At 44.6% G+C, this 25,690-nt stretch overlaps 1 protein-coding gene across 1 annotated transcript in view; it reads right to left on the bottom strand.

The window, feature by feature from the left end:
- Nucleotides 1-16,779, bottom strand: part of GRB2 (growth factor receptor bound protein 2) — a 49,406-nt gene extending 32,627 nt beyond the window's left edge. The window contains exons 1-2 of the mRNA XM_058038632.1: nt 16,765-16,779; nt 11,817-12,039 (exon numbers count right to left, since the gene is read on the bottom strand). Coding sequence (XP_057894615.1) covers nt 11,817-11,894 — 78 coding nt within the window. The 5' untranslated portion in view covers nt 11,895-12,039; nt 16,765-16,779. The remainder of the gene's footprint in view (nt 1-11,816; nt 12,040-16,764) is intronic.
- Between the last annotated feature and the right edge of the window lie 8,911 nt (nt 16,780-25,690).

Raw genomic sequence — 25,690 nt, 5'->3', positions numbered from 1 at the left:
AATACAATCAAAGGGGCAGCAATCTGAAAATAAATTAGAAACATTACCTGTTTCTCATAAGAACAAAATAAAACAAGTATTGTGACACTAAATTTGTGTCAGCCCCTCTGTATCATGAGTACTTACACGTAGCATTTTTGGGATGGGTTAAAATGAACTGAAAGAGTTGCAAAAAGAACCAAAATAAAACAAAGCATGGAATGGGTTTTGGACTGTAAGAGATCAGACTCTCCCAATCTCCTTCTCAGAAAAAAAATGCAACCAAGACAAGAAGACATTTGCAAATCAATTCTCCCCATGAGAAGTACAGGGGAAATGTTTTGCTATAGTCTCTTGCAAGGAGAGGGGGAGAGAAAAGAAGAAAAAAATAACCAGTAACACTCCTAGTTAGCATGTTTCAAATGAACAAGTGACTTTATTCCACACAGTACATGTTTTTGTTATGAGGCTTTCATGCTGTAATGTACAGATGGATTCAAATGGGTTTTAGAAAGATGCACAGAAGGTGTGGCCACAAGAGCCAGGCACAGCCCCCAGCCTGACTGAGGGAAGCCAACACCTTTCACAAAGAGGAGGATGATGTCCAGGGCTGGACCTCTGACCAACACAGTCAGCACTGGAGTGCTCCATCTAGCCCAGTGCAGAATGGCAAATATTCAGAGTACAAAGAACAAAGGAAAAACCTATGTGTAAACAGTTTTCTATTTCTTTTAATTGTGAAAATTGCATCATTCACTTCAGATGGGAACTACTGCCAGAACACTGTGAAGAGTAGAATTTACTTCCATTGAAGAAAGTTTAAAGCACAATACAAAATCCATTATAAAAGTAAATAAACTGAGTATTACCTGTAGCAACCAACAGTGAGTGGGAGAAAGCTGACTAATACAGGTAGCACAGTCCAAGGGCCATGTGAAAGGTCAGCTCAAATCTGTCTGTGGGGGCTGGAAAACCTTGGCAAACCCAAGCACAGCCCAGGAGTGTTACCTGATCCCTGCCATAAGGACATGAGAGTCAGTTCTCACCCATTTGGATGGTGGCCTCTCCCTCCCAGTTAGCAAACTGGGAGTTTTGGGAACAATGAGCAAGGGAAAACAGGTGCTTTTAGAAGACTTTCATTAGGTATGGCCAGACTTCTCAGTTTTGACTGCAATTTTGTCCAAGAACAGTTAAATCGAGTTAGAGTCAAACCAAACTTAGAAGATTGTGTAACAGTATTTTCTTTGTGAGGACTTTAAACTAGGGAGCCCCAAAGGGTTCAGAAAAATACCCTTGGGGGTAATTCAGCCACTTCCACAGAATTTCAACCTGCAGCACTCCTGAGCCACCCACAGATCTTTTTCAGTAGCTGACCAGCCTGTAGAGCAGCTCTTTTATCAACATATTGCCCTATGTTTAATAACTTCAGCCTTTCTGGAATGCTAAAAATAATGTTTTCTTCTCGACAAACAAGCTTTAGGGGGAATTTATTACTCATCATGCAAATAGAATCAACAGTGCCTCTAATCTTACTGCGACATCATGCAGGTGTTTGTAATCCAAACAGAGACAGGTGGACTGAAACACAAACTTTTCAAAGGAAAGAAAGCTCAACAAAGTTTGTAGAAATGCTGGAAGCCTTTCTACTTATGCCTTTCCTTCTAACATTACCTAAAGAGAGCAAAGGTAACAGCTTGTGAGATTTCCAGACACAACAAGCTGTAATGGGAAGGGTGGAAATCAGGAAATGTGGGTCAACTATAATCACTTTGGTTATCTTTATTTTTTGTGACCCTGCAGAGAAGGTTGTTTGTTGGTTTAAATCTGAATTTTTCTAGGTAGTAAGGCTGGATGATGATCTCAGGGGCAATTCAGTGATTTTAGGGAGTGTCACAAGAGTCTTCAGCTGCCCATCCTGGCAGAGAACAAGTGACACTCTGAACCTTACAGGCAATTTTCAGGGAAGAAAAATGAGGAATGTATCTCTTCTCAGTAAAGTGTAAGGAAATGTCAAACAGCTTGAGACTGGAAGAAAGTTTTAACACCCTGGCAGAAACAGTCAAATCCACACCATTTTTGACAAACCACAGTTTCAGGAGAGGTAGAGCAGAGGTGGCAGTGCAAAATGTATTTTAAGAAATAGGGACAGAAGCAAAGACAAGGAGGAAGCAGAAGCAACTTCTGCTTCCTCCATTCCAGTGGTCAGCAGGGAGCAGAACTGCCAGCCCAAGCTTGAGCACTTCCAGGCTTAAGGATACATCTTGTTCAAGCAGTCTTTGAGGACATGTAGATCATTACAGAAACAAAATTTAGCTGTGAAACATATGAACAACAGGTTCCCCTAATATAGCCTGGACAAGGCAAATTTGTCAAGCTGATGTTCATGTCATCAAAATTCAAGCATTATTCAAAGGCAAGGTTAGGAAAAAGAATATTTTAATTGCCAAATTTCATCTTTAAAAGTGCTCACTGTCCTTGGATGCCACCTTCTTCTCATCTTCCTCCTTGCATTTGGTTCCTTTCCCTTCTGCAACTGCAGGATGCACTTTGAACCCTTGTTTCCCTCCCCCTTCCCAAGAATTTCCTTGATTAGTTGTGTCCCCAGAAGTAGTAAAGATTAGAGCACAAGCCCTGAACTGCACAGGAGCTCAGGGAAATACCTCCCAAGCAAAAGTGGCAGGCTTTCCAGAGGTACTCAATTCTGCAGCTTAAAATCCTACTTATTCTAAAATAAATCCACTTAGATTAGGAATTTAAGCATAGCTCTTTCCAAGCAGACCATAATGTATTGTTAACAGCAGTAAGTAAAAACCAGATCAAATGGTTAAAGTATCATTTTCATACTTATTCTAAAGAAGGGTAGGTAACAAAAGAATACTCAAAATTTGACTGTACATCAGGGCTTATAATGGCAAAACCTACTCAAGCTCAGCAAGAGTTGCAAGAATTTAAAATTTTGTGCCAATTTCTCACAAACCATAGGGCTGACTAGCTCATACTACAAGTCTTCAGTACTAGCAGAGCTGCTATGATTAGTGGAACCTGCTGTCTCATACATAACTCATGAAGAATTCCCCCCTTTCCTCCCAAGGGAAACAATTTTGCATAACAGCAGCACTTCCCTCCCCCCTCCATGTAAACCTGTAGAGTTTTAGTACAAGTTAGGGCAAGAAGTAGGTTGGCTCCATGGAGAAAGCATGAATTCCAGAGACAAATTATTTAAATAAGAGGTTTTAGAGACTAACAGTATAATTACAGTTCAGCTGAAGAGAGGGAAAAAAAAAAAAAAAAAGCTTTCTGCTCTCTGTGCATGAGGTCCAGCTGCAGTGGAGCCAACAGGCAGCTCCCAGCACTGCGTGCAGCCTGACACGAACTCATGCAAACCAGCAGGTACAAACAAAAATTCTACTCTCTTCAGTATTCTCTTATATTTTATTTATAAAGGGCAGTAACATTTGAACATCACCACTCTAAATTAATTACTCCACAGAGGCTGACTATCTACTTCCCAGACAGAAATAGCTGTTGCTAGCTTTTGCCTTATTCCAGTCACTGTTCTGATCTGCCACCACAGGATCAAAACCCAACTGATTTCATGAGTTCCCAATATCAGGACTATTTGCTTTTCACGACCTCAAATAGTTGGAGACAAAAGAATCCAAGATCAGGTACAAAAATTCAAGTAAGCAGTCACTGCTGAAAGGGATAAAAAGCCTCTTAAGCTCTTCAAGACATTTAAAACATTTTTAAACTGGGCTTTTAGGCAGTATCTACAGAAAACACCATTCTTTTCTTGAAGAGAGACACACAGGCTGAGGAAAATTATGAACACAACAATTTAAAATGCAAATTTCAGATGCATCTCGCCACTAATCAGGAAGTATTGTAGAGTAGCATCTGGGATTCAGGAATATAATAAATATCCTAAAAATAATTTTCATGAGCAGTTTTGGAGACTGTCAGTTCACTTTTTGCTCCATTAGAGCTCAGCTGTACAACTCCATGTGTTTAGCACATGTCATCATGAAAAAACCACATTTTTAAGTTTGTTAAAGCAATTCTCACTTGAGTTGTCAGATGGTGGCACCAATCATGCATACAAGGCATGGGAACAAGTTCAGGCTCCACCACAGACATTCTGCTTCACAACATTTTCTGTTCCATTTGAACACCTACTCCTAGGAGGTGTTACAAGATGTCTTCAAAGCTGAAGGCATGTGCCACTCACACAGAGCTTTAAATACTCAGCAACAGGGCAGGGGCCTCAAAGTGACAAACAAGGACAAGCCCCAGGCTTGACAGATTGAAATGGACAATGCTGCTGCTCTGAAAAGTCTAAAAAGATTTGGCTATTTGAGGGAAAGAAACAATTTTATCCAGCATTTCCCAATGTAGAAAATGAAAACAAATGCAGCCCACTCCAAAAGTCAGAGAAATTATTCTCCTATGCTACTTTCTCTTCCAAGGGCCAAAGCATCCAAAAGCCACATTTATTTCCAAGTGTACATTAATTATTCCAGTCACTGGTGCTTGCCCAGCCTGGGAGATAAGTTAACTGCCACTGCAGGACCAGCAAAGGAAATGAAAGAGCAACAACAGCTGGGGGATAAAGCTGCAGATAAGAGCTGTGTATCAAACTGCTGCAGTATCAGCCTCCTGATCTACCTTCAAATGCAGCACACATAAGTCACCCACTCATTTGCATTTTAAATCTAACACAATTTTCAGAGAAAACTGGAAATTACAGAGATCAAAGGCAGCTTTCCTAGGTAAATGAAGCAAGTAAAACATAAAACACTTGGACCTAGTGCCTCTTTTCAGCAGTGACCCAGTGAAACAGAGAGCTACACAAATGCTCCATTTCTAAGGCTGTAAGACTGGGCAGAGAAAGAACAAATGCATTCCCTTGCTCACCTTCCTATGCAAATATTCCATTCCCAAGTCTCAGCTTCAACTCCCTGGCTAGGACCCTCCCATAGCACTGAAGAAGGGGGAAGAAGGGAAACAGGCTCATCCTCTGCTACACTGTGTTAATGAAGAGTAGCTGCTCAGACCTTAACTAACACAGCAAAGAATTCATCCAGACTCCTGTGTGAGTTTTGTAACTCACACCAAATCCCACAGTGGGGTTATCTTTAGTGCAGCCACCTCGAGGTCAGCTTGGCTGTAGCTGAAGAAGATCCAGTCCCTTCTCCTGACCACACAATACAGACAAAGCCATGGAGCTGCAGACACCTCGGGTGTCACAGCTCTGCTGTCACACCTGGGACAGTCAGCACAGAAAGGACATTCTGCAACTCAACACCACAGAGCAGAAAAAAGGTGATGCCACAAAGACACACAAGAAAAACTCAAAACTCATCTCCTCTAGGTTTGTTGTTGTTTCTAAGTTGTTTGTTGTTATGGTTGTAAAATTAGCTTTGATTCTTCAAACCTTTTAAAAGGCATATAAATAGAATTATTAAAAATTTAGCAAAGGTTGTAATTCAGGGATAAAGAGCAAGTATGGAAATTTGCCATCTCTAGTACAACAGCTTATAATACAATACTTCAGTCTCACAGCAGTTGTGAAAATGTCCAAACATTATCTTTAGTAGCTCTTCTAGTTTAGATTTCTACTGTAAAATTAATCAAGATTGGTAAATTAAAGCACCTTTTTGCTCAATTTGAGATTATAAGGTTTATTTGCTCCAGTGTTGTTAGGGCACTAATGTCTAATTTTCTTACATTTTCATAAAATAGGATTAGTTTAGCCCAGCACTTTTTTTTTCCTGAAGTTCAGGCTTTAGTATTTGATTAATGGTATGTAGCCCTTGGCAATTTCAAAGCACAGGGGATTTTATCAAGGGGTCATATAGTTCACTCCTTGTGAGGCTGAGCTCTACACAGAAAAACTGGATTTCTTATCTTCCCTTGCTTAGTTGGATCCTTACTAGTTGTAGAGAGAAATCAGAAAAGTCTGAATATCACTGCAAAAAGATCCCTCCTCCAGCAATTAGCAGGACTCTGCACATAAACTGGAAATCTATGAATACACTCCCAGTCCTTAATACATGCCACTAAAACTCATAATCCTTCTTTTCTTCCCTCAAGCTGCAATCAAGTTTTACCATTTTAATTTAACACAATAAATTAAATCAAAGTTAGTTCATTAACACCCAGGATGTCCAAGAGTAACAGATGTTATTGATCTGAAACTCTCCCACAATCCCTAATCACAACAGTTAACACAACTGAGATGTCACCTGACCAAAGAGGGGAGGCAGCATCTTTGTGTTGCCAGTAAATAAAAACAAAAGCACGTCATGTTGGTTGCAGTTTGACAAGCAGGTTGAACAAAGCAGATAAATAATTTATCAAGCCAAAATGGGATTTGCTGCTATGCCTGAGCTAACACTTGTCTGTCATGCCTGGCATATCACAAGCTGGACCTTGCAGAGAGGCTGTAACAGCTCCTCCATTCAACTGGCAAAGGCAGCTGAGCTTCAAATTAGCACCATCTCCCTGGTTATCACAGAATGCTACACGTGCTAAGGCACTGTCACAAACCCAGCTGAGCTGACCACTGGCTGTAGCCAGTGTTTGTTCAACACTCAGAACTCCTGCAGCCTTCAGGCAGCTCAGAGCTCATCTTTCTCTGCTTTCAGGGACAAGTTTAAATAACCATCATAAAACCCTTCTAAATAAAAATAAAGATGCCATACTTAAGGTGAAATGTTTTTACTCCTTGCTTGCAAAGACCACTTTACACCTTCAGACTGGAATACTCCAGAACTGTCCCCTGCACAGAAATACCTTCAGCAACATGATCTTCATCTAAGCAGGTCCAAGCTCTTCTACAAATACAGAACAGACACTTTGTTAAGATCAGCTATTTCCTTCCCACACACCTCATCCTAATGCCTACAGAAGTTGGCTAATGAAACATAACCCACCTGGAACATAACCCTTCAGATTACTTTCATACTTAAGAGGAAGAGTATTTGAGAAGTTTGCACTCAAACCAGGCCTCAAACACTCTGGCAGATCAGAAGAATGCAGCTCCTCATAGCAGCATCTCTTTGTGACACAGATCTCCAACTGCCAGATCAACCACATTTCACATAACTGTGCTTGGTTTTATGTCTCTGTAGTGTTCTGACAGTTTTGCCATCTCAGACTGAAATATTGATCACATATTGATGGCAATTATCATCTTAATTCAAGGCCAGCAGCCAGGGAACATGACCTAAGCACACTCCTACAAATCAACCATCACACACAGCAGAGCTGCCACTCACACAATAATGGAGCTTGGAAGGGCCTCTGGAAGAGACCCAACTCACCCTCCTGCTCAAAGCAGTCTCATCAGATTGGAGTGCTCAGGGACTTGCCTGGGTATCTCCAAGGATGGGGATTCCACAACTTTTCTGGGCAACCTATTCTAGTATCTGCCCTATTTCACTATAAAGCACATAGTGCTTGCAATTTGGCTGAATCACTATTCAGAAAATTGTTTCTCACATATTAAAATCATCAAGACCACATGGAGTCCCATCCCATTACAACAAATGGGAAATGATGGAGGAGTGTGTAAAGAAGGGAGAGGAAGGATGAATGTAAAGACAGCTTCACTCAAACCAGGAAAAAAACTGGCACATCTCTTCAGCAAACCTTGAATTTGTGTTCTCTAGGACAGACATCATGACACAACAGCCAGTGCAGGTGAAGTACAGAGGAGGGAGGGGAAAGAGCAGTAGGGAGACAGTGCTCCCCTCATTTATCATCTTCCTGCCTCCATTTGAAACTGTTCCACTCTATCCTGACACAGAAAAATGGTTTTCATGCAGGAACTGAAAATGCCACCTCAGCATCAACTGTTAGCAAACACTCAATTCTCTTAAGGGCTGACAAAGAAAATAAGTGTGGTGACAAACACTTATGGGGACAGAACCTGTGGTGACTGTCAAGTGTATGACCAGAAAGGGAAAAGTAATTTTGACTTGGCTGAACCAAATTGTGAAGTGATCAAAATCCTATCAAGGAAATCTTCTTCTGGCACATAAGGAAGCTGGTTTGTGCATCACACAAAAGCAAAAACCTCAAAATTCAAGATGATGACCTTCTACTTAAAACACCACCTGGATAGTTTGAGTCATAAAAACAGTCTCTAAGCACCCCTGAATTAATTATGATGACATCTACTGGGAACAGTAGATTATTCACTTCTTTAGAAAAACACTTTCCAGCTATGCCCCAACCCTGTGACAGAAGGAGAAAGAGGAAATGAAGCAGTAGTTTATAGTTTAAAAACAAAACAATTCTAAAATTTAAGATATTAATTAATATGTTTAGTGCTCCTGCATTAACCATGCAGAAACCAAACAGAGCACCACAGCAGCAGAGAAATTACAATGACATGACAAAGAATGGTGATTTTTCTTCTCTTTTCTCCCCCTGGTTCCTACCTAACCATCAGCATGTATTAATACACTTTAGATCTGGGTATTTGGCATGAAGGCTGATAGTTGTGGGGGACATAAACCTGAATAACAAATACTGGGACTGAATTTAACTCCTTCCAACTTCAATATATATAGCAAAAAAAACCATAACAGGTGAAGACTGTAAAGGCATCAGGACAACTGATGTTCAAAGTGAAAAAACAGTACATCAAGATTTCAGGTAGGAATCCCTCAGGTAGGAATCCCTCAGGTTCCTTATTTTCCTTTTGTAAGTAACAGGAATGGGCACCTTCACCTCTCCCAGTCACCAAGCAGCTCCTGTGAAGCAACAGGAGAAGCACAAAGCTGGAGAGCTGCAGCACTGTCAGAAGGAAGCAGCAATCTTGCCTTTCTTTGGAAAAGGCTCAGCAAACAGTATTTAGAGTATGTGAAGTTTAGAGAAAGCTGTCAGTGAGCATCCCCTGAGAGGCAGCACCACACACTGCTAGAGGCACCAGGCAGAGGGCAGGGCACCCACTGTCCTGCCAGGGTTACAGAAACCACAGAAGCAGCTTCTACCATGTAGTGCCCACAAGGAAAAAAAAAAAGAGGCCAAGCACTTTTCCTCTTCACTCAGCTGTTTTACAATTGCAAGCCAAAGGTCAACTATCTTCACTCACTTCTGGAAAGCAGCCACAAGATTACTAACAACCAGCTTAATGGCTCCAGTTCAAGTGCTGTTCAATCAGGTCCTGAGTCTGTGGGCAGGCAGCAGTAATGGCACATGACATCACAGGCAAGGTATCTGCTGAGGTCAGAGCAGCCACACTGGGCACCCCTGCCTTCCCTCCCCACAGGGAGAAATGTGCACTTCCAAGGACTGGGAGTTCAACTTTAGAGATTTTGCTACAGATCAATGCTCTGCCATCCTCTAACAGCCAGGCCTGGCTCTCTGGAGTGCATCACCACAGGGGTCTCACAGGCAAAAGCTTCACTGTGCATGAAGTAACACAGCAAGGGACACTGAGGGTGCAAGTGGATTCAACATGGCACAAGTTTATTCCTCTTTCCAACAAGGACAGGAGGATTGTCCTGGTGAATGAGAGACATCACACAGGGCACATGACTGGGACACCCCAAGATTTCTCACTCATGAGCAGATCTGGCATTTTGGATAGAAATTAATTTCCACAACCACAAACAGATTTGAAGTCAAACAGATTTTTCAAAGCAACAAAGTGCCACAGAAGTTTGTCAGTATGGGTAAAGTGGAACAGTTCTAACTCATTTGGATTTATCTGTCTGAAATTCACCAGTTTTACACGTGAATCTCACCACACTGCACAGAACTCAGTTCAACTATGTGCTGAAGGATTCCTGGAAGTCCTGATGCTTCTGCTGACTTTAGTGATAATCTTGAGCAATTTACCATTTCTATGGCTCAGTTTATGCATCAATGAGGTAAACATGTAAAATCTGTGAGCATTTTCATATGAATATGAGCTGAAAAGAAAGGAAATACAGATTGAAGAATTGTGCATAAATGCTCTGAGGACATTTTCAGCCAAGGTTTAGGGTAAAGTAGGAAAATCCTTTGTATTCTGGGAAAAATAAAATTATTAATGCAGTGTAACAGTATATATATGTTTCTATTTGTGTGAAAAAATTTGTATCCATGGGATGACATCAAGTAAACTCAAGAACACCTTACTGTCAGCCACTGTGCACAGATCTAAGACTTTTAACACAGACTAAACTTCAAAAACACTAAAAAAAATATTTTTCCTTTACTTCTTAGAAAACATATTTTTAAACAAATGAAAAATTTATTATATTTTTTCATGTACTTAAATAAACTTCTACCCCATACTAAATGAAAATAGCTGAGAATACACTTTACAATTTATACTCTATTTCATTAAACTTCATTTTTCCTTCCTGTTCAGCATTTTCTAAAAGCTGACTTCAGCTGTGCTCTACTTCAAATACACTGTAAAAGTTGAAGCAGCTAGTAGTAACCCAAAAGAGCAAGGTTATCACAAAAGGTTTCCAAAATTCTGGCAATCTCAAACATTTAAAAATAGCCCTGGGAAATATCCTGGTGATTTACCCAGACAGTGGCACTGAGGTGTACAGGTCTAACAGGAGTTTTTAGGCCAATTATGGGGCAGGGATGTGTAGGACATACACAGATGCAATCATTTTATAAGTTAAAATCTCAAAGAATGATATGCTTTAGCAACCTTTCTGTTTATTGCCTCACACTTTTAACAAAGCCACAGTTGAAATATCAGCTATAAAAGAAACATAGTAGATTGAAATATAAAGGTTATTTTTTCTAGCTTATTTTAAAATAGGAGTTAAAATCAAGCCCTTTCCTGGCAAAAGTGTTGAGCAGATGAGTAATCCCACTGAGGTCTGCAGGACTTGATTTGTCAGCATACACACAGTTACAGCCTTACATCTGCAGGAAAAGCACCTCTCAAAACTGCTTCTACTCCAAGCATTTTAGAAAAAAAGCAGCTTAAAGATACCTTCACACCAAATATATCACACTAGCCCACCTTTATGGAGAAATAGTGATTATGAATGAATTCCATTAAAGCATTTTGCAATATGGCTCTTATTACTTGGAAGTAACAAAGCTCTGAGCTACACTTCACCAAGGCCAAATCACTAAGGAGTTTTGTATTTTACTCCCCCCCAAAATAAAATGTTGGACTTGTTCTGTGTGTCCAGTTTTGTTACAGTTGTAGAAACTCAACTCTTTTTTCAAATTCCTGCAATATAGCCAAGATGAAACCTAAAAAGGCTTTGATATATTGAAAGAATTATAGACCAAAATTCCTCTAATGCACTCCAACGTTCACTTACATCTGCAGAGATCCATTATATATTCAGCCACAAGCTTATCACTCCAGTTCATCACAACTGAAGATAAAACTCAGCTTCAATATTTGACAGCCTGATGCTAAAAGATTATCTACTGAGAAATAATCCAATCACTGTTCTTTGATATTAGAATCCTTAGCAGGAGGCAAAGAAAAGGAATACCAAATTGATCTTGATTACTTCATGGGGCTTCCTCTCATAATCTCTACACTGAATTCCCCTTTATCTTGTACTTCTGCTTATTTGCTGCCGTGTTTATGACTAAGTTTTCAAATATTCCAATCTCAGAAGAGAGAATCGAGAGACTTTGGGATGCATGCTTAATACTGAAACAAAACAGCCTCTCCTGCTCTCAGAGGTGTGACTGGGATTTAGAAGATCTTGAGGCTCCGTATGAAAAGGAGATGGCATTCTCTGGGGACCCAAAAGAGGGTCAGGTCAGACGGACAGGAAGAGACTCAGAGAGAAACTGAAGAGTCCAGGGGTAAAGAGGGAACACCCGAGCCCGAGCTCTCCACTTACCTTAAGGATATCGCCCCGTTTGAAGCTCAGCTCGTCATCCGCCGTGGCTTTGAAGTCGTACTTGGCGATGGCTTCCATGCTGGGGCTGCCGCGCCCGGCGGTGCGGGCGGTGGGCAGGAAGCGCTCCCCGAAGCCTCCGCTCCTCCCGCGGCGGCGGCTCCCGGCTCGGTGCGAGGCGCCGGCCCCGTCTCTCACATACAGGGAGGCCGGGGGACGATCCGCCCTAGGGGAGGGGGAGGAGGAGGAAGAGACGGGCCATTAGGGGAAGTGGCACGGATCGATGGCCGGGGCCGCGCCCAGCGCCGCTCCCTCCGCCCGGCGCGGCGCGGCCGCCGCTTCCTCCCGCCGCCGCTGGCCCGGGCCCGGCCCGCCCGAGTGACGCGTCCCGCGGCCAATGGCAGCCCCGGCGCTGAGGGGGCGGCACCGCCACCGCCACCGGCACCGCTCCTCATGCCGGGCCCTCCCCTCTCCCGGGGACCGCTCCCGCTCCTCGCAGCGGCAATCACAGCGATGGAACGGGGGGAGGAGAGCCCCGGGCTCCAATTACAGCGATGGAACGGGGGGAGGACGTGGCCCCGGCAGGAGAGCCCCGGGCTCGGCACCGCGGCACCGGCACAGCCCGCGGTAGGCGAGGGGATGCGCTCCGCCGCCCCACCGGCTGCCCTGGGAAAAACCCGTCTGGAAATGCCCGCACCGATCGTTTGGGTTCTGCCGCTCGTACAGCTCATGTCGATTTAAATACAAGCTAGACAAAGCACAGTGCTATTGGGTTGTTGGGGTGGAAATGCCTATCAGAAGGTGTCCTCAAATAATATGACACAGGAACAGAAGTTTGGGCTGACTCTAAGTAAAAGCAACCATCCTGAAATTCCAGTGCTTTGAGCAGCAGAACACGTTAAAAAATCTTTGTAATTCAGTGAGACAATCAGCAAGTTTGTGTCTCTTAGGGGCTCAGATAAGACATTAAATCAAACCTGGCAAGTCATATACACACACTGAAACCACTGAAAAGGCTTAAATCCTACCCTCAGGTTTGAATAGGAATGATTTTCTATAACCCAACTACACTTGATAGCACAGAAGCTAAATAATCAGAAAAAAATTCACCAAAACACAAGAAAGACAGTCTCTAAGTTAAACCCCACCATGAATACCCCCTTGAAGAGCTAACAGAGAGCTGGCACTTGTCAATGACAATTCAAGACCGAAGAGATCTGACAAACACTGGTGAACCCACGCACCTGCTAATTCAGGCTCTGTGCTTGTGGCCCAGAAAGAGCCCTGCTGCATGCAAAGGCAGCAGATGGCAACAGCAATTTCTCATTTCAGAGAAAAACCTGCCTTACATAAATGCAGTTCAGCAATTAACATGCTTATATTCCATGAGCCCCATGTTTGCCCAATCTTCAGCTCCCTGTAGAGAATAATGAAGCTCGAGGCAAACACTGGAACTGAGATTCTAGCACAGGAATCTGGCAGAATGAGAGGAGGTATTTACAGGATTCACCTTGATTTTTAAAAGACCGGCTTAGCAGAGTCCTTGCATGGACAGAGCTTTGGGATTTCTCTGGTCTTCCTACACAGCACTCCGGAAATGTCAGCAAGGTTGAAAACAGTCACCAGTCACAAAGAGCCCAAGAGAACAATCTCCCTGTGCTACCATAACCAATGGAAATGAATGTACTGCATCCAAGCTTCGACCACACGCATCATGAAATCCATAAAGTGGATCATCTTAACTACATTTTGGTAATTATGAAAGACTTAATTTTAGTCTCAAAGCTGATGAAAAACCTTCTTTCTGATGTGAGTCTTTCACATCATACCAGCACACTCATCCAAACAGCAATAATTACTTCCCTTCACCAGAAGTATTTTCTCTTTGCTGCTGCTTCTACTGTGTTGTGTTCACCATCTCCTCACCTTTCCAACCTGGCCTCTTGGGGTTTGTCAACTGATGGTACTGATAATTTTCTGCTATTATAGCACCATTAAAGGGCAACATGAATGACAGTGTATGAAGCAATGGAAAATGCAAACTGCTCAATGCTTGTTGTCTACCTGTCCTGTATCTTTTATGGCAAACATAATCTATTTCTAGTCCTTCTTAAATATTACGGGAAGGAACCTTTGGGTGTTTCTACCACCCACCACACCACATGTGAAAACAAACACCTTCAGCCAAGGGAACACGGCTTGAAAACCCCAAGTTCCAAACCTAAGAATGTAACATCAAGTTGCAAACTTAAAGTATACACTAAAGGCTTGAGACACATTTAAGAAAGAAACTGCTTCAACTTATAAACATGCCTTTTCTGGGGGCACACAGGTATTGCTGTCCAGCACTGCACTACCAGCTAATAATTACTTTTTTAACTGAAGGTGTTAAAACACAGCTTTCCTAGAGAAACTGAGCAGCATTTCCAAGAACTATACTGGCAATTCCCTGAGCTTAGTAACAGCACAATGTCGGGAAATTTTCCAGCACAATTCAAGATGAAAGAGATTCATCATGCAATACTCTTTAAACATGCATTAGTACTACTACCACCATCAGATCCATTGTCAACACACAAAGGAGTGAAGTTCCCAGGTAACAATTTTAACAGCAGCTGCAGTGTAGACAAAACTTTAACCTTCCTGACTTTAGACAAAAGTGTAGCTGAAGTTTAGATACTAAAGTTACATCTGAAAGAGGGAAAAGCTTTGAAAATATTAAACCAAGATACTCACACAGCAAATGTGAGGAAAGGTGAAGTCAAGGCATAATTTCCTTAAAGTCTCTTAAGGAAGCATTTTCTGCTTAGAATCTTATTAAATAAATTCTTACACACATTCAGCCATGCTGTTATTAAAACACAAACAAACCAACTGCATGAGTGGGGGAAAAAGCACAGCTGCAGCTGCTTCAGGCAGAGAGCAGTGCAACAGGACACCCCAGTCCAGGGACTGCAAATGGAGAGAGACTGGGATGGATGAACAACAGTCAATAAATGAACACAATGGTTACATGGCACAGAAATTATCAGATGATCTTGCTAGAGAAATGACTAAGACTGCTCAAAATATCAATGCTTCTCACCTTACTGTGACTTGGGTTAAAAGACTTCCTTTGCTCTCAAAAATACTGGGAGGGGTGAGAGGAAGAAAAGGCAGCAGAGGCAGCCAACAGCAAATGCTCATTAGCAGTAGTGCTGCAGCTCAGGATGGAATAAAAGTGATTATAAAGACAAACCTCCCTGTTGTGGCCAACAGGAAACAATTGTCATGTTCACTTCAACAGATATTTCAAAAAGCACACAGGCAAAGGTGAGCTTTTTACATTACTCTTAGAAACAGCATGGTTTTTAAACAAAAGAGAGTGTTCTCATTGTTCTCTTTTCACTGTTTTACTGCTCTTCTGGAAAGTGATCCAGGCAGGAATAGAACAACAGACAATTTAGAAAAGCCAAAGAGAGGCAAGATAGATTCACTGGGAGATGTTGGAAAGAATCAGGTCCTAAACTACATCAGCTGTTTTAGGACAAAACATTACTGAGGGTGGTAGAAAGAAAAATGTGTGCATACATCATCTGGAAGACATGCAGAAATGCAAGTGTCAGCCTCTAGACAAAAGAATAGATAGTTAAAATTGTAAGGGCAGAACACTAATTCAAATTAACCAAATAAGGAAGTACAACATAATAAAGGAACAAAGTAAAATAGAAATTATATTATCAACATATAAACCCCAGAACATTCAGGATCACAAATTATCCCCCTGATCTACCAGCTTAAAATAATTCAACTTCCTTCAGCACCAGACAACTCAAGATATCACTTACAAAACTAAGCTACAGCACAAAGCACAGATAATACTTATCAGATCAAAACATTTTATCAGGTAAGAGGAAAACTTCACCTCTACCAGAATTTATTTACTGGCAGTTTTTGGGGTTTTTTTAAACTGTCTAAAACTGCTTTAAATGTTACAAGCTTAGCTGGTATTATGAAATACTCAAAATACTGTATGACAATCAAACTAAGAGATGATAACACCTCAAAGGTCTTTTTATGGCACAAATTCTCAATATCCAAAGTTGGCACAGAAATGGATTACAAACAACATTGTGTTTGAAGATGGATTTACCATCTGTGGTCCTTCAGATTTTGTCCCTTGACCCCAGGCATTTAACAGTTTTTGAAACAAAGAATTAACTTCCCTGAGCACCGTATCTTTGAATTGCTCTTGCAGTTACTTGCTGTGCCACAGAATAGTTTTCACTGTAGGTTATAAAAGAGGTGTCTGAGTCAGATGTTGTGGGAGTTAACAAGGCCGCATCCTTGTCTTCTACAGATTATTTGAAACTATATTGGCAAGTCAAACCTCATCCCACAACACCAGCACTAGTTCTCAAGAAAGAAGTTCATAAGAGAAGGAAGAGGCCAAGAGAAAAATGCCCTTCTCCGTCACAGGAACTCCCGTTTGCAGCATGACCCCAGCCGTGTTTGGAGCCAGGGCGGCAGGGATGTTACCCTGCCTACAGGGCACTCGCAGCCTCCCAGCCTTTGGAAGCGCCTTTAAGTTATGGAGCTCCTTTGGGGGAATACAAACACGAGCCCAAGAGCCACGGGCAGGCAGCACTCCCCAGCCGCAGGGCAGAGAGCAAAGCGACCCCCGCCCGGTGCTCCCGGTACGTGAGCCGGGCATCTCGCCGAGCAGACGACGCCTCTGGAGCCCAGAGCTTATTTCAACCACCCCCCCACCCGCATCCTCTCCACCCCCCGGGCAGGCCGGGGCCCGGCGGGACCTGGGCCCGCCGCCGAGGCGAGTCCTGCGGAGCGCAGCGAGGAGAGCGGAACACGGCGGGGCCCAGGCCGCGGCACCGGGGACTCAGCGTGTGCCCTCCTCGCTCCCCGCCCCGGCACGGCCCCCGGCGGGCGGCGGCCCTCGCACGCCCGGACTCACCGCGCAGCGCTGGGCGCTCCCGCCGCCTGCCCGGCCCCGCGCGGCCCGGCCCGGCCGCCGCTCCAGCGCCGCCTCAGCCGCCGCTCCGGCCCCGGCCCGGCCCCCCGCCCGCCGCGCCGCCGGTCCCGCTGCAAGTCTCGCGAGAGCCGCCCTGTCAGCGCCCTCCGCGGGAGCGGCGCCTGCGCGCTCACCGCCCCGTCGGGAGCGCGGGCACGCCCCGCGCATGCGCAGCGCCGACCTGCCCTGCCCCGGCCCCGGGCGGCCGCCCCGGGAATGCACCGGGAACGGCGGGGCTCGGAGCGGAGCGAGAGGGGACAGGACAGGACAGGACAGGCAGCATCCGAGCAGCGCGGCAGCACGGCCCGGGCCGGGCCAAATGCCTGAAAGGAGGGTATAGCCTGACGGGGGTCGCGCTCTTCCAGGCAACTAGCCATAGGACAAAGGGCAAAGGGAAAGCTGCGCCAGGGAGGCTCTGGTTGTACCTCAGGAAGAATTTTCCACCGATGTGGTTATTGAGCACTGCAGCGGGCTGGCCTGGTGGCACCGTCCCTGCAGGAGTTCAGGGAAAGACTGAACGTGGCACTCGGTGCCATGATCTGGTTGACACCGTGGTGTTGGGTCACAGCTTGGCCTCGCTGGTCTCCAGGGTCTTTTCCAACCAAACTGTCTCTGTGATGCTGCTCTCGAGGCTCTGTCTCCTCCTCAGTGTATGGAGGAGAAATCACGCTGGCTTTGTGCACAATACATGTCTAATTTGTCAGTGTCTCCACTTGTCTGTAAGACAGAGCCATCTACCACACCACGGAGCCAGCAGGGACAAACTTAATAGAAATTCTCTAACTAGCAGAGATACAGCCCAGCTTGTGCAGGCAGTGTTTGAGCAGACACCGAGGGTGCAGAGCTGCTCACCGAGCCCAGAGCAGGTAACACTCCTGCTCAGCCGCTCCCTGCCAGCTGCCATCTCTCCTGAGCACTGATTGAGGCACTGATGTGCTGTAGGAACAAATAGTTTAATCACACATGGCAATTACAGCATGCACAGAGGCCAAAATTCAGATTGCACAGGCAACTAATGTCAGGGTTTGCATGGATGACCCTCCTGACATTCTTTTAGCTTGAAAATGCTTTTAATTATAGAGTAAAGCAGTGTAAACGTCAGGCCTCAGTCCTTTGATAAAGGCCTAAATAAAAAGCTTTCCTGTGGCTTTAGAAAGGAAAGGTGGTTTCTGAACATGAAAATTCTTTCTGGCTCTGTACTCCCACCCTCTGAAGGAATGAGTTGCTGCAGGGTTACTTTTATCCTTCCCCACTCCCCCACCTCCAGACAGATGCCAAGACTGGAAGAGGGCACTGAAGTGGGCACAACCACAGTGTCAGACATCAACTGCAGGGCCCACAGCTGGGCTCAAGTCAATTTAGGATTGTTGTGGACCAAAGTCTACAATTTAGGCACAGGTAACTGATATTTTGTTGTGTGACAGAGATGCACATTTTCAGCCTCCAATTAAACCCTTTCTTGAAAAATAAACCATGAGACTGGTTGCTCTCCTCAGCTGGAGTCTGCCAGGGGGGTTGTGGTTACATCCATACCAAGACCAGAGTACCATCAGAATATTTACCACAACCTCAGACAATCCAGCTTATAAATTGTGTTCTGCAAACACTGCCTGCTAACATTCTCATTATAAATGCTTAAGCAGCTTGATAAAGAGTGGATTAAATTGGAGCTTTAATCTCTTGGTTAAACCCAAGTTCATTTTCTCATCCTCACAATATTGTCTTTAAGGGGTTTTAATTTATTCCCAGGTTTTGGGGGAAGATGTGAGTTCTTCCCATACTTCATTCAAAACATTGGAAAGGGTGGAGAAAAGGAGCTTTAGGAGCTGAGATGTTACAAATGTTTCAGACATTCTTTCTGAGGATGCAGAAATGATTCATTTAGAAGTGACTCCAAGACTGATGAAATCAGAGCTGGATTCCAAGATCACTCAAGTCCCCAGTACTTGTTCCTAGGACAGTCCTACAGAATCTCGTGTTTCATGTATGCCCCCAAGATGGGGATTCAGAAGTTCACGGTAAGTTTCTGTAAGTCAAATAACATCTCAAAGAAGTTATAGGAGCTACTTTTAGCTGGACTTGAAAAGCCAGCTATGGCCAACAGCTGCCAGTTGAATGACAGCTACTTTATGGGGCTGCAGCTGCCTGACTGTAAAAGGGCAGTCCTAGAAAATCAAACAAGCAACACATTTCAGAAATAGCAGAGATTAGAGTGTTACAGAAAGATATTCCTGACTGAGGAATTGCTGAGATGTACTTGCTTGCAAACAAATCCATGTAGAATGTTCCCCCAGCTTGCAAACAAGTTAATACTTTATAGAAACACACAATTTATTGTGCAATACTGTGCAGCTTTGCTACAGCAAAAGCCAAAATCCTGACATAGCTGTGAGCAAGGGTGAAAAAGGCAACAGAGACATTGTTTTGCTAAAGATTCAATTTCAATTTTTTATTTTTTGCAGTCAAGGAATAGCTTGAATTTTCTATGACAGTTGATGATGATAAAATATAATCCAAGATTAGCTCTGAGTATTTTAAGAAGGTAAGAAAAATCTTTGTGTCTGACATTTTTTTGGGATACCTTTTTGAACTTCTCAGAGCAGTCTGGGGAAATAAATGTATGGGTTTTACTATCAATAGATCAGAGGAATATTTGTTAAAATGGGTCAAGCAGCCACTAAAGGTTTAGAATTGCTGCTTGGAATAGTTGTATTAATGCCATGTTCCTAAGGCTGTTCTCCTCAGACATGAGGATCTGTCATCATCATGAACTACAATACACTTGACAATTTAAGGAACTTTGTGTTTGTTGCAATGTTTTTTTAAAAGGCATCTGGCACAATAATTGTAATGAAATACATTTATAACGTGCATCTTTCTTCCTCTGACGCATTTCCTGCTTTCAAAGAATTGTAGTGTTTTTTTTTAAAAAAGCAAACCCTTGACTAGCTCAGCACATCTGAAGATGCTCCAGATTTCACACTGTGATTCTGCATTGTAGTGCTGCAGTTGTAGAGGGTAACACTCTGTGTGCTGTGTGTAAGTTGGATCTGAGCAGGACACAAAGCTTGGTCCCGTGGAAAATCAGACATTGTGCCACAGGGAATGTGCAATAGATGTAGAGAGGCCCTGATCAATTTTCTTCCCAGCTGAAAATTTACTGCCAGAGCCTGTTCTGACAGCTGTGGGGGACAGCCTGGGTGTCACCTCTGTGTGAGATGTGCAGGGACCCGGTGGGTGTGGCACAGGGGGGAATGACAGGAATGTGGGCACAGCCTGGAGGGAATGGGGAATGCTGGGAGTGGGGCTGTGGACATTTATTGCATTAATATTTCCTTCTTGCCTTTTGCTTCCCACATCAACCCATGTCAGCTTCAGTGTTGTAATCAAACCAGGCACATTAGCCATAAAATCCAAAGCTATTCCATTTACTACATATTTGGGTCTGTCTTGGAACAAAATTCCTTCAAACATGCCTGATGCAACCAAAGAGACACAAATATGACCTGCTCTAGGAAGATGCTGAATACCCTGAGAAAAACCTTACACTGAGGTACTAAAGTCAGACCACAGACTGAAACAAAACTGCAGGTACCACCTACAGACAGAACTGGCAACAAATTCACTTTTTTTGTCAGCTCATATTAAAATGGACTCCAAGGAGGGGAGTCTACAAGACTTAAATGCTATTACTGGAGTTTCTCTAAAACCTTAATTCAAGATTTAGGTTTCTGGTCTATAGGATTTCCCCACATGCCCATATTTGGAACATTGTGTGACAGGACTAATTAGGGAATCAGACAGCAAAGCTAGGGAAAAAACCCTGTCCAAATGTCTTTTCTGTGTCTGTTCTTCAGAGAGCAGGATAATGAATGAATTGGGCAACTACTTTGCTGTGTATTGGTGAGTTGGTCTCGTTTTGATTTGCAGCTTTAGGTTAGTGCTAAAGGCAACAAAATCAAAGGGATGGAACAGATGTATGATAACAGATAGTAGATGTGTACACATATAAATATATAGATATCCATATTCTGCAATCAGGGAAACAGAGGCATAGAGGGCTTGCCCAAAGCCATACAATAAACTAACACCAGTGTTCAGCAGCATTAGGAACAGAATTGGCAGTTTTTAACTTCTGAGCCAGCTGAAACCCTGCTCATGCTCTGCCCTGGCTTCTCACACACCCCCTGAACTGGTATCACAACTGTCTGTCCCTGTAAATCTGCCCAAGTGCAATCAATAAGTGTTGCTGCTTGTGACCCAGACAGAACAGCTGATCTGCCAGGACAGCTTCACAATTTTCCTCATTACAGACCTCAAGAGCACTTGTGAAGCAGTTTAATCACCATGTGAGACAAACGGGGGCTGTTCTGACGTTTACAGACCAGGAGATGAGAAAACTTCTGCTCAAAACTAGCAGAAAAAAGATCCAAACCAAAACCACCCATGAGTCTTACATGCAAGCAGATTTCTTTCCATACCACCTGTGTTTCTATGGTCACAAAGAAGAAATGACAAGATTTATAAAACTGACTGTGTAGGAAACGCTGTTCTACCTGGGACCTGCAATAGCTGCCACTGACATGAAGAAATTAATAAAATCAGTTGGCTGGGGTCACCCAGAACTGCTCAAGCTGTGAAAGAGACCTGTAAAAGAGAACCAGATGCAACTCTAGTGTGCCATTCCCCTTTCTTTAGTACAAAAGGACTTCAGCTTTTTCCTACTCCCAAACCAGTCATCTGTCATTTTCAGGACAGCCTGGAATTGTCAGTTCAATTACCTCTCAGTTTGGAGAAAAACAAAGCAGATGCTGCTTATTACAAAAAGGCAAAATCACTTCTTTTGTGAAATATCTTATCTCACTTATTTTTTATAATTAGACACTGAATTACATGCAAGTCCCTTATTTATTAAGCAATACACAGGAGCTGGGAAGGAATGTAATTCAGCTAAAATGAAATATTATCTTCCCTTCAGCTTTGGCAAAGGTGGCAGTCAACTCAACTACTCCTTTTAATTTTTAAGACTCAGTCAGTTTGTGTATCAATCTTCCCCTTTCAATTCCTTTTTCCACTATGCACATTATAATTACAGTAATTTCTTAGCATCTGTTATGAAATATGCAAGGGAGGGGAAATCAGACAAACAGCCACTGCCTATTCTAAACAATACAAAATATTCTCACTGATTTAATTATATTGAAATTATTTTGCACAACTGTTCAGAAACTCTACTTGTCAAATTCTGAATAAAATGCAACTTCAACACTTTGTTAGAGAGCTTAACTAAAAAAAAAAAATACAAAGAGAGGTTTGGGGGTTTTTGCATACAATACCTGCTTTAAAGTGGTCCTAGTGAAATTCTCATGTCTGCTCTCCACAGCAGCCACCCTGGTGAGGACTGACTGAAAGACACATGCAGGGAGGTCAAATAGTCCCGCGGATGTGCCGGCTCCACACGCGGCTGCAGGCGGAAGCTCACGGCGGGCTGAGCCGCGGCTCTGCCCCTTTGCTGTGACCCGGGGGGAGCCGGCAGAGCCTCCAGCAGGGCCAGCAGAGCCTCCAGCAGATCCCTCCAGATCCTCCAGCAGAGCCTCCAGCAGAGCCTCGAGCAAAGCCTCGAGCAGAGCCTGCAGTAGATCCCTCCAGCAGATCCCTCCAGCAGATCCCTCAGCAGAGCCTCCAGCAGAGCCTGCAGAGCTTCCAGCAGATCCCTCCAGCAGAGCCTCCAGCAGATCCCTCCAGATCCCTCCAGCAGAGCCCTCAGCAGAGCCTCCAGCAGAGCCTCCAGCAGATCCCTCCAGCAGAGCCTCCAGCAGAGCCTCCAGCAGAGCCTCCAGAGCCTCCAGCAAATCCCTCCAGCAGAGCCTCCAGCAGAGCCTGCAGATCCCTCCAGCAGAGCCTCCAGCAGATCCCTCCAGAGCCTAGAGCAGAGCCTCCAGCAGAGCCTCCAGCAGATCCCTCAGCAGAGTCTCCAGCAGATCCTCCAGCAGAGCCAGCAGAGCCTCCAGCAGAGCCTCCAGCAGAGCCTCCAGCAGAGCCTCCAGCAGATCCCTCCAGCAGAGCCCCCAGCAGAGCCTCCAGCAGAGCCTCCAGATCCCTCAGCAGATCCCTCCAGCAGAGCCTCCAGCAGAGCCTCCAGCAGAGTCTCCAGCAGAGCCTCCAGCAGATCCCTCCAGATCCCTCAGCAGAGCCTCTAGCAGAGCTTCCAGCAGATCCCTCCAGCAAATCCCTCCAGATCCTCCAGCAGATCCCTCAGCAGATCCCTCAGCAGATCCTCCAGCAGATCCCCAAGCAGATCCTCCAGCAGATCCCTACAGATCCTCCAGCAGATCCTTACAGATCCTCCAGCAGATCCTCCAGCAGAGCCTCCAGCAGATCCCTCTAGATCCTCCAGCAGATTCTCCATTAGATCCCTCCAGCAGATCTCTCAGCAGATCCTCCATCAGATACCTCCAGATCCTCCAGGAGATCCTCCATCAGATCTTCCAGCAGATCCCTCCAGCAGATCCTCCAGCAGATCCCTATAGATCCTCCAGCAGATCCCCCAGCAGATCCCTGCGCTCACATATGGGAGCATGAGATGAAGCCTTTGCAGATTACACACATAAATTTGAATTATTTCACTCCTATGAGCTCACTTCCCACCAAAATGATAGAGGAGGCCTTTACATGGTGTAGCAACTCCAAGAAATGTAAGGATGTGGAGGAAAAAAGCACTCAAGGAATAGTTTAGAGCTATTTAGAAGCAAGTATGGGAAGTGATCTTAATTTGCAGGCAAAATTGACTGATTGGTGGTTTTCTCCATACCAAAACACGACATTGCTGTAACTCCAGAATGATTTACCATTCATTCACAATTCTGCAATATTAAACAATAGAGAGGATGATCACTTGAGCACTGTCCTGTCTTTACAGCAAAGTTCTCAGGTCCGAAAATCACACCAGCTTAGTGCCTCTTGAGTGCTTCACAGCTTTTGCCTTGAGTTTCCCTTTGTCACCCACTCCTAAAATACCTGGGAAAAGTGCTCTCTGGACACCTGTCCTATTTCTGAATCTGTAGCAACACTGGCCAATTCAAGGGTGTCTCTGCTCCTCCAACCTCCTCTCTAATAATGCATTTTGATGTTTTTCATTTATTCTCAGCACTCTGCAAGCACGAGGTCCCTGAGGTGAGCAGTTAGATCAGGTTTACTGAGGAGGAAGTGAAGGCAGCAACACGTTAAAGGTGCAGCCTGCCAGCCCCTGTAAATGAACATTTCACTGACAGAAATTCTATTCACAGTGTACTTGTGAGTGAAACAGAGTTTATTAGGGGCTTGTTTAAGATCCACAGGGAATCTGTGTCAGAGGCAAAATAACCCATATTCCAGATCTCTGTTCAAGATGTATCTGTACTCTGTCCTTTTACTTAAAACCTTCAACTAATTAAGTAGATTTTATTGGGTAGAACAATCTAAAGAGGAACTAATGACATGCTTATGCAGCACTAAGCACAACTCATGATTTTGTATTACTGCAATTGAAGTAGGACATTTATCTTCTGTCCCTTCATTGTATCGTCTCTAAACTACACCATCAATTTCCCACATCTACCATTTTGTTCCCTTCTAAGTCACCAAAATCACTTTCAGCATCACTTAGGTGTTGTGGGGGTTTTTTGTTAACTGATTCTAAGGAAATCTTCTGAGTAACAAGCTCAGAAAATCCTGGAATTCTGTGGCCTTGATTCTCCTCACTGACATTTAAATTGTATTTAAAAGAGCTGAAATCATACCCGTGGAATCCTGCACTGTGTGTATCCAGACACTATCAAAGTAAACTGTCTCAAAGGAGTATGGAGAAGTTCTCAGAATGCTACATTCTTAAACTGCATCTGCAGTGAAAACAATGCAGAGTTTAAGCTCAAGCTCTTTGTACAAAATTGCAAACAACAGCATTTGTAGTTTAGCAAGCTAGTCAAGATGAGTTTTGTACCAAAATATCGCACGTGGGAACTGCCATATCGCAACTCGGGATAATACAAGCTCTGCAATGAATTAAAGGAGTAGGAAAGGAGTTAAAATTGACAGACATCTTTTCAACTACTACGAATTCAGAAGTCAAGCCCTAAATGTCTGCAGACAGAGCACAGCAGTGAGGCATCTCTGTCTCACACCTCCGACTTCCTTTCCAGATTCTGCAGAGGCTTAGATTTCATGTTTAGATTACGGGCTGCCTGGGTCTGTGTGCCCGTCCCTGCCATAGTTTCCTGTGCACCTGGCACCCTGCGTCTGCCTTCACCTCATGGCTCCCAGGCTGCTGGTTCTCTACGGCAAAAGTGGCTTTTCAGCGGGAGATCTGCAGGTGTCTCCCTCCTCTTGCAGGTGTCACCTCCTCCTGCAGCTGCACAGTCCCTTCAAAGGGACTCACCTTCTTTCTTACCCCCTCCCTGGGGCACCCACCACAGCCCGTCATTGATGAGGGCACGGAGCCTCGGGCCACGGACCGCTCTCGGGCCCTCTCCATTCCCTTCCGCGTTTCCTTCACCCCAAAGTCACTTCTTCACTGCTCCTCACTGCCCCACGACGTCTCCCCAGAAGCCTTGGGGTGACCCTCGCCCTGGCTCTCCGCTCCGCCCGCCGCCCCCTCGGCGCTGCCGCCCTTTCCCCTCAGCCTCCCCTCACGGCTGGCCCTGACCTGCCGCCAGGGCGGGCGCCTGGCTTCGCGCGCCACCCGGCGCAGCCAATCAGCGCGCGGCGTGCGGGCGGCCGCGCGGGCTCGCACCAACCAGACAGCGGCTTCTTGCGGCGGCCCCGAAGCGCCCCCGCGGGCCCCCGGCGCCGGGGCGTCCCGCCTGCCCGTGACCGAGATGGCGGCCCCGGCCCC

The sequence above is a fragment of the Melospiza georgiana genome, chromosome 21 (genome assembly GCF_028018845.1).
Source record: "Melospiza georgiana isolate bMelGeo1 chromosome 21, bMelGeo1.pri, whole genome shotgun sequence".
NCBI classification, from domain to species: Eukaryota; Metazoa; Chordata; class Aves; order Passeriformes; family Passerellidae; genus Melospiza; species Melospiza georgiana.
Note: the sequence above shows the minus strand (reverse complement) of the source record. Positions and strands in the feature narration are given on the sequence as shown.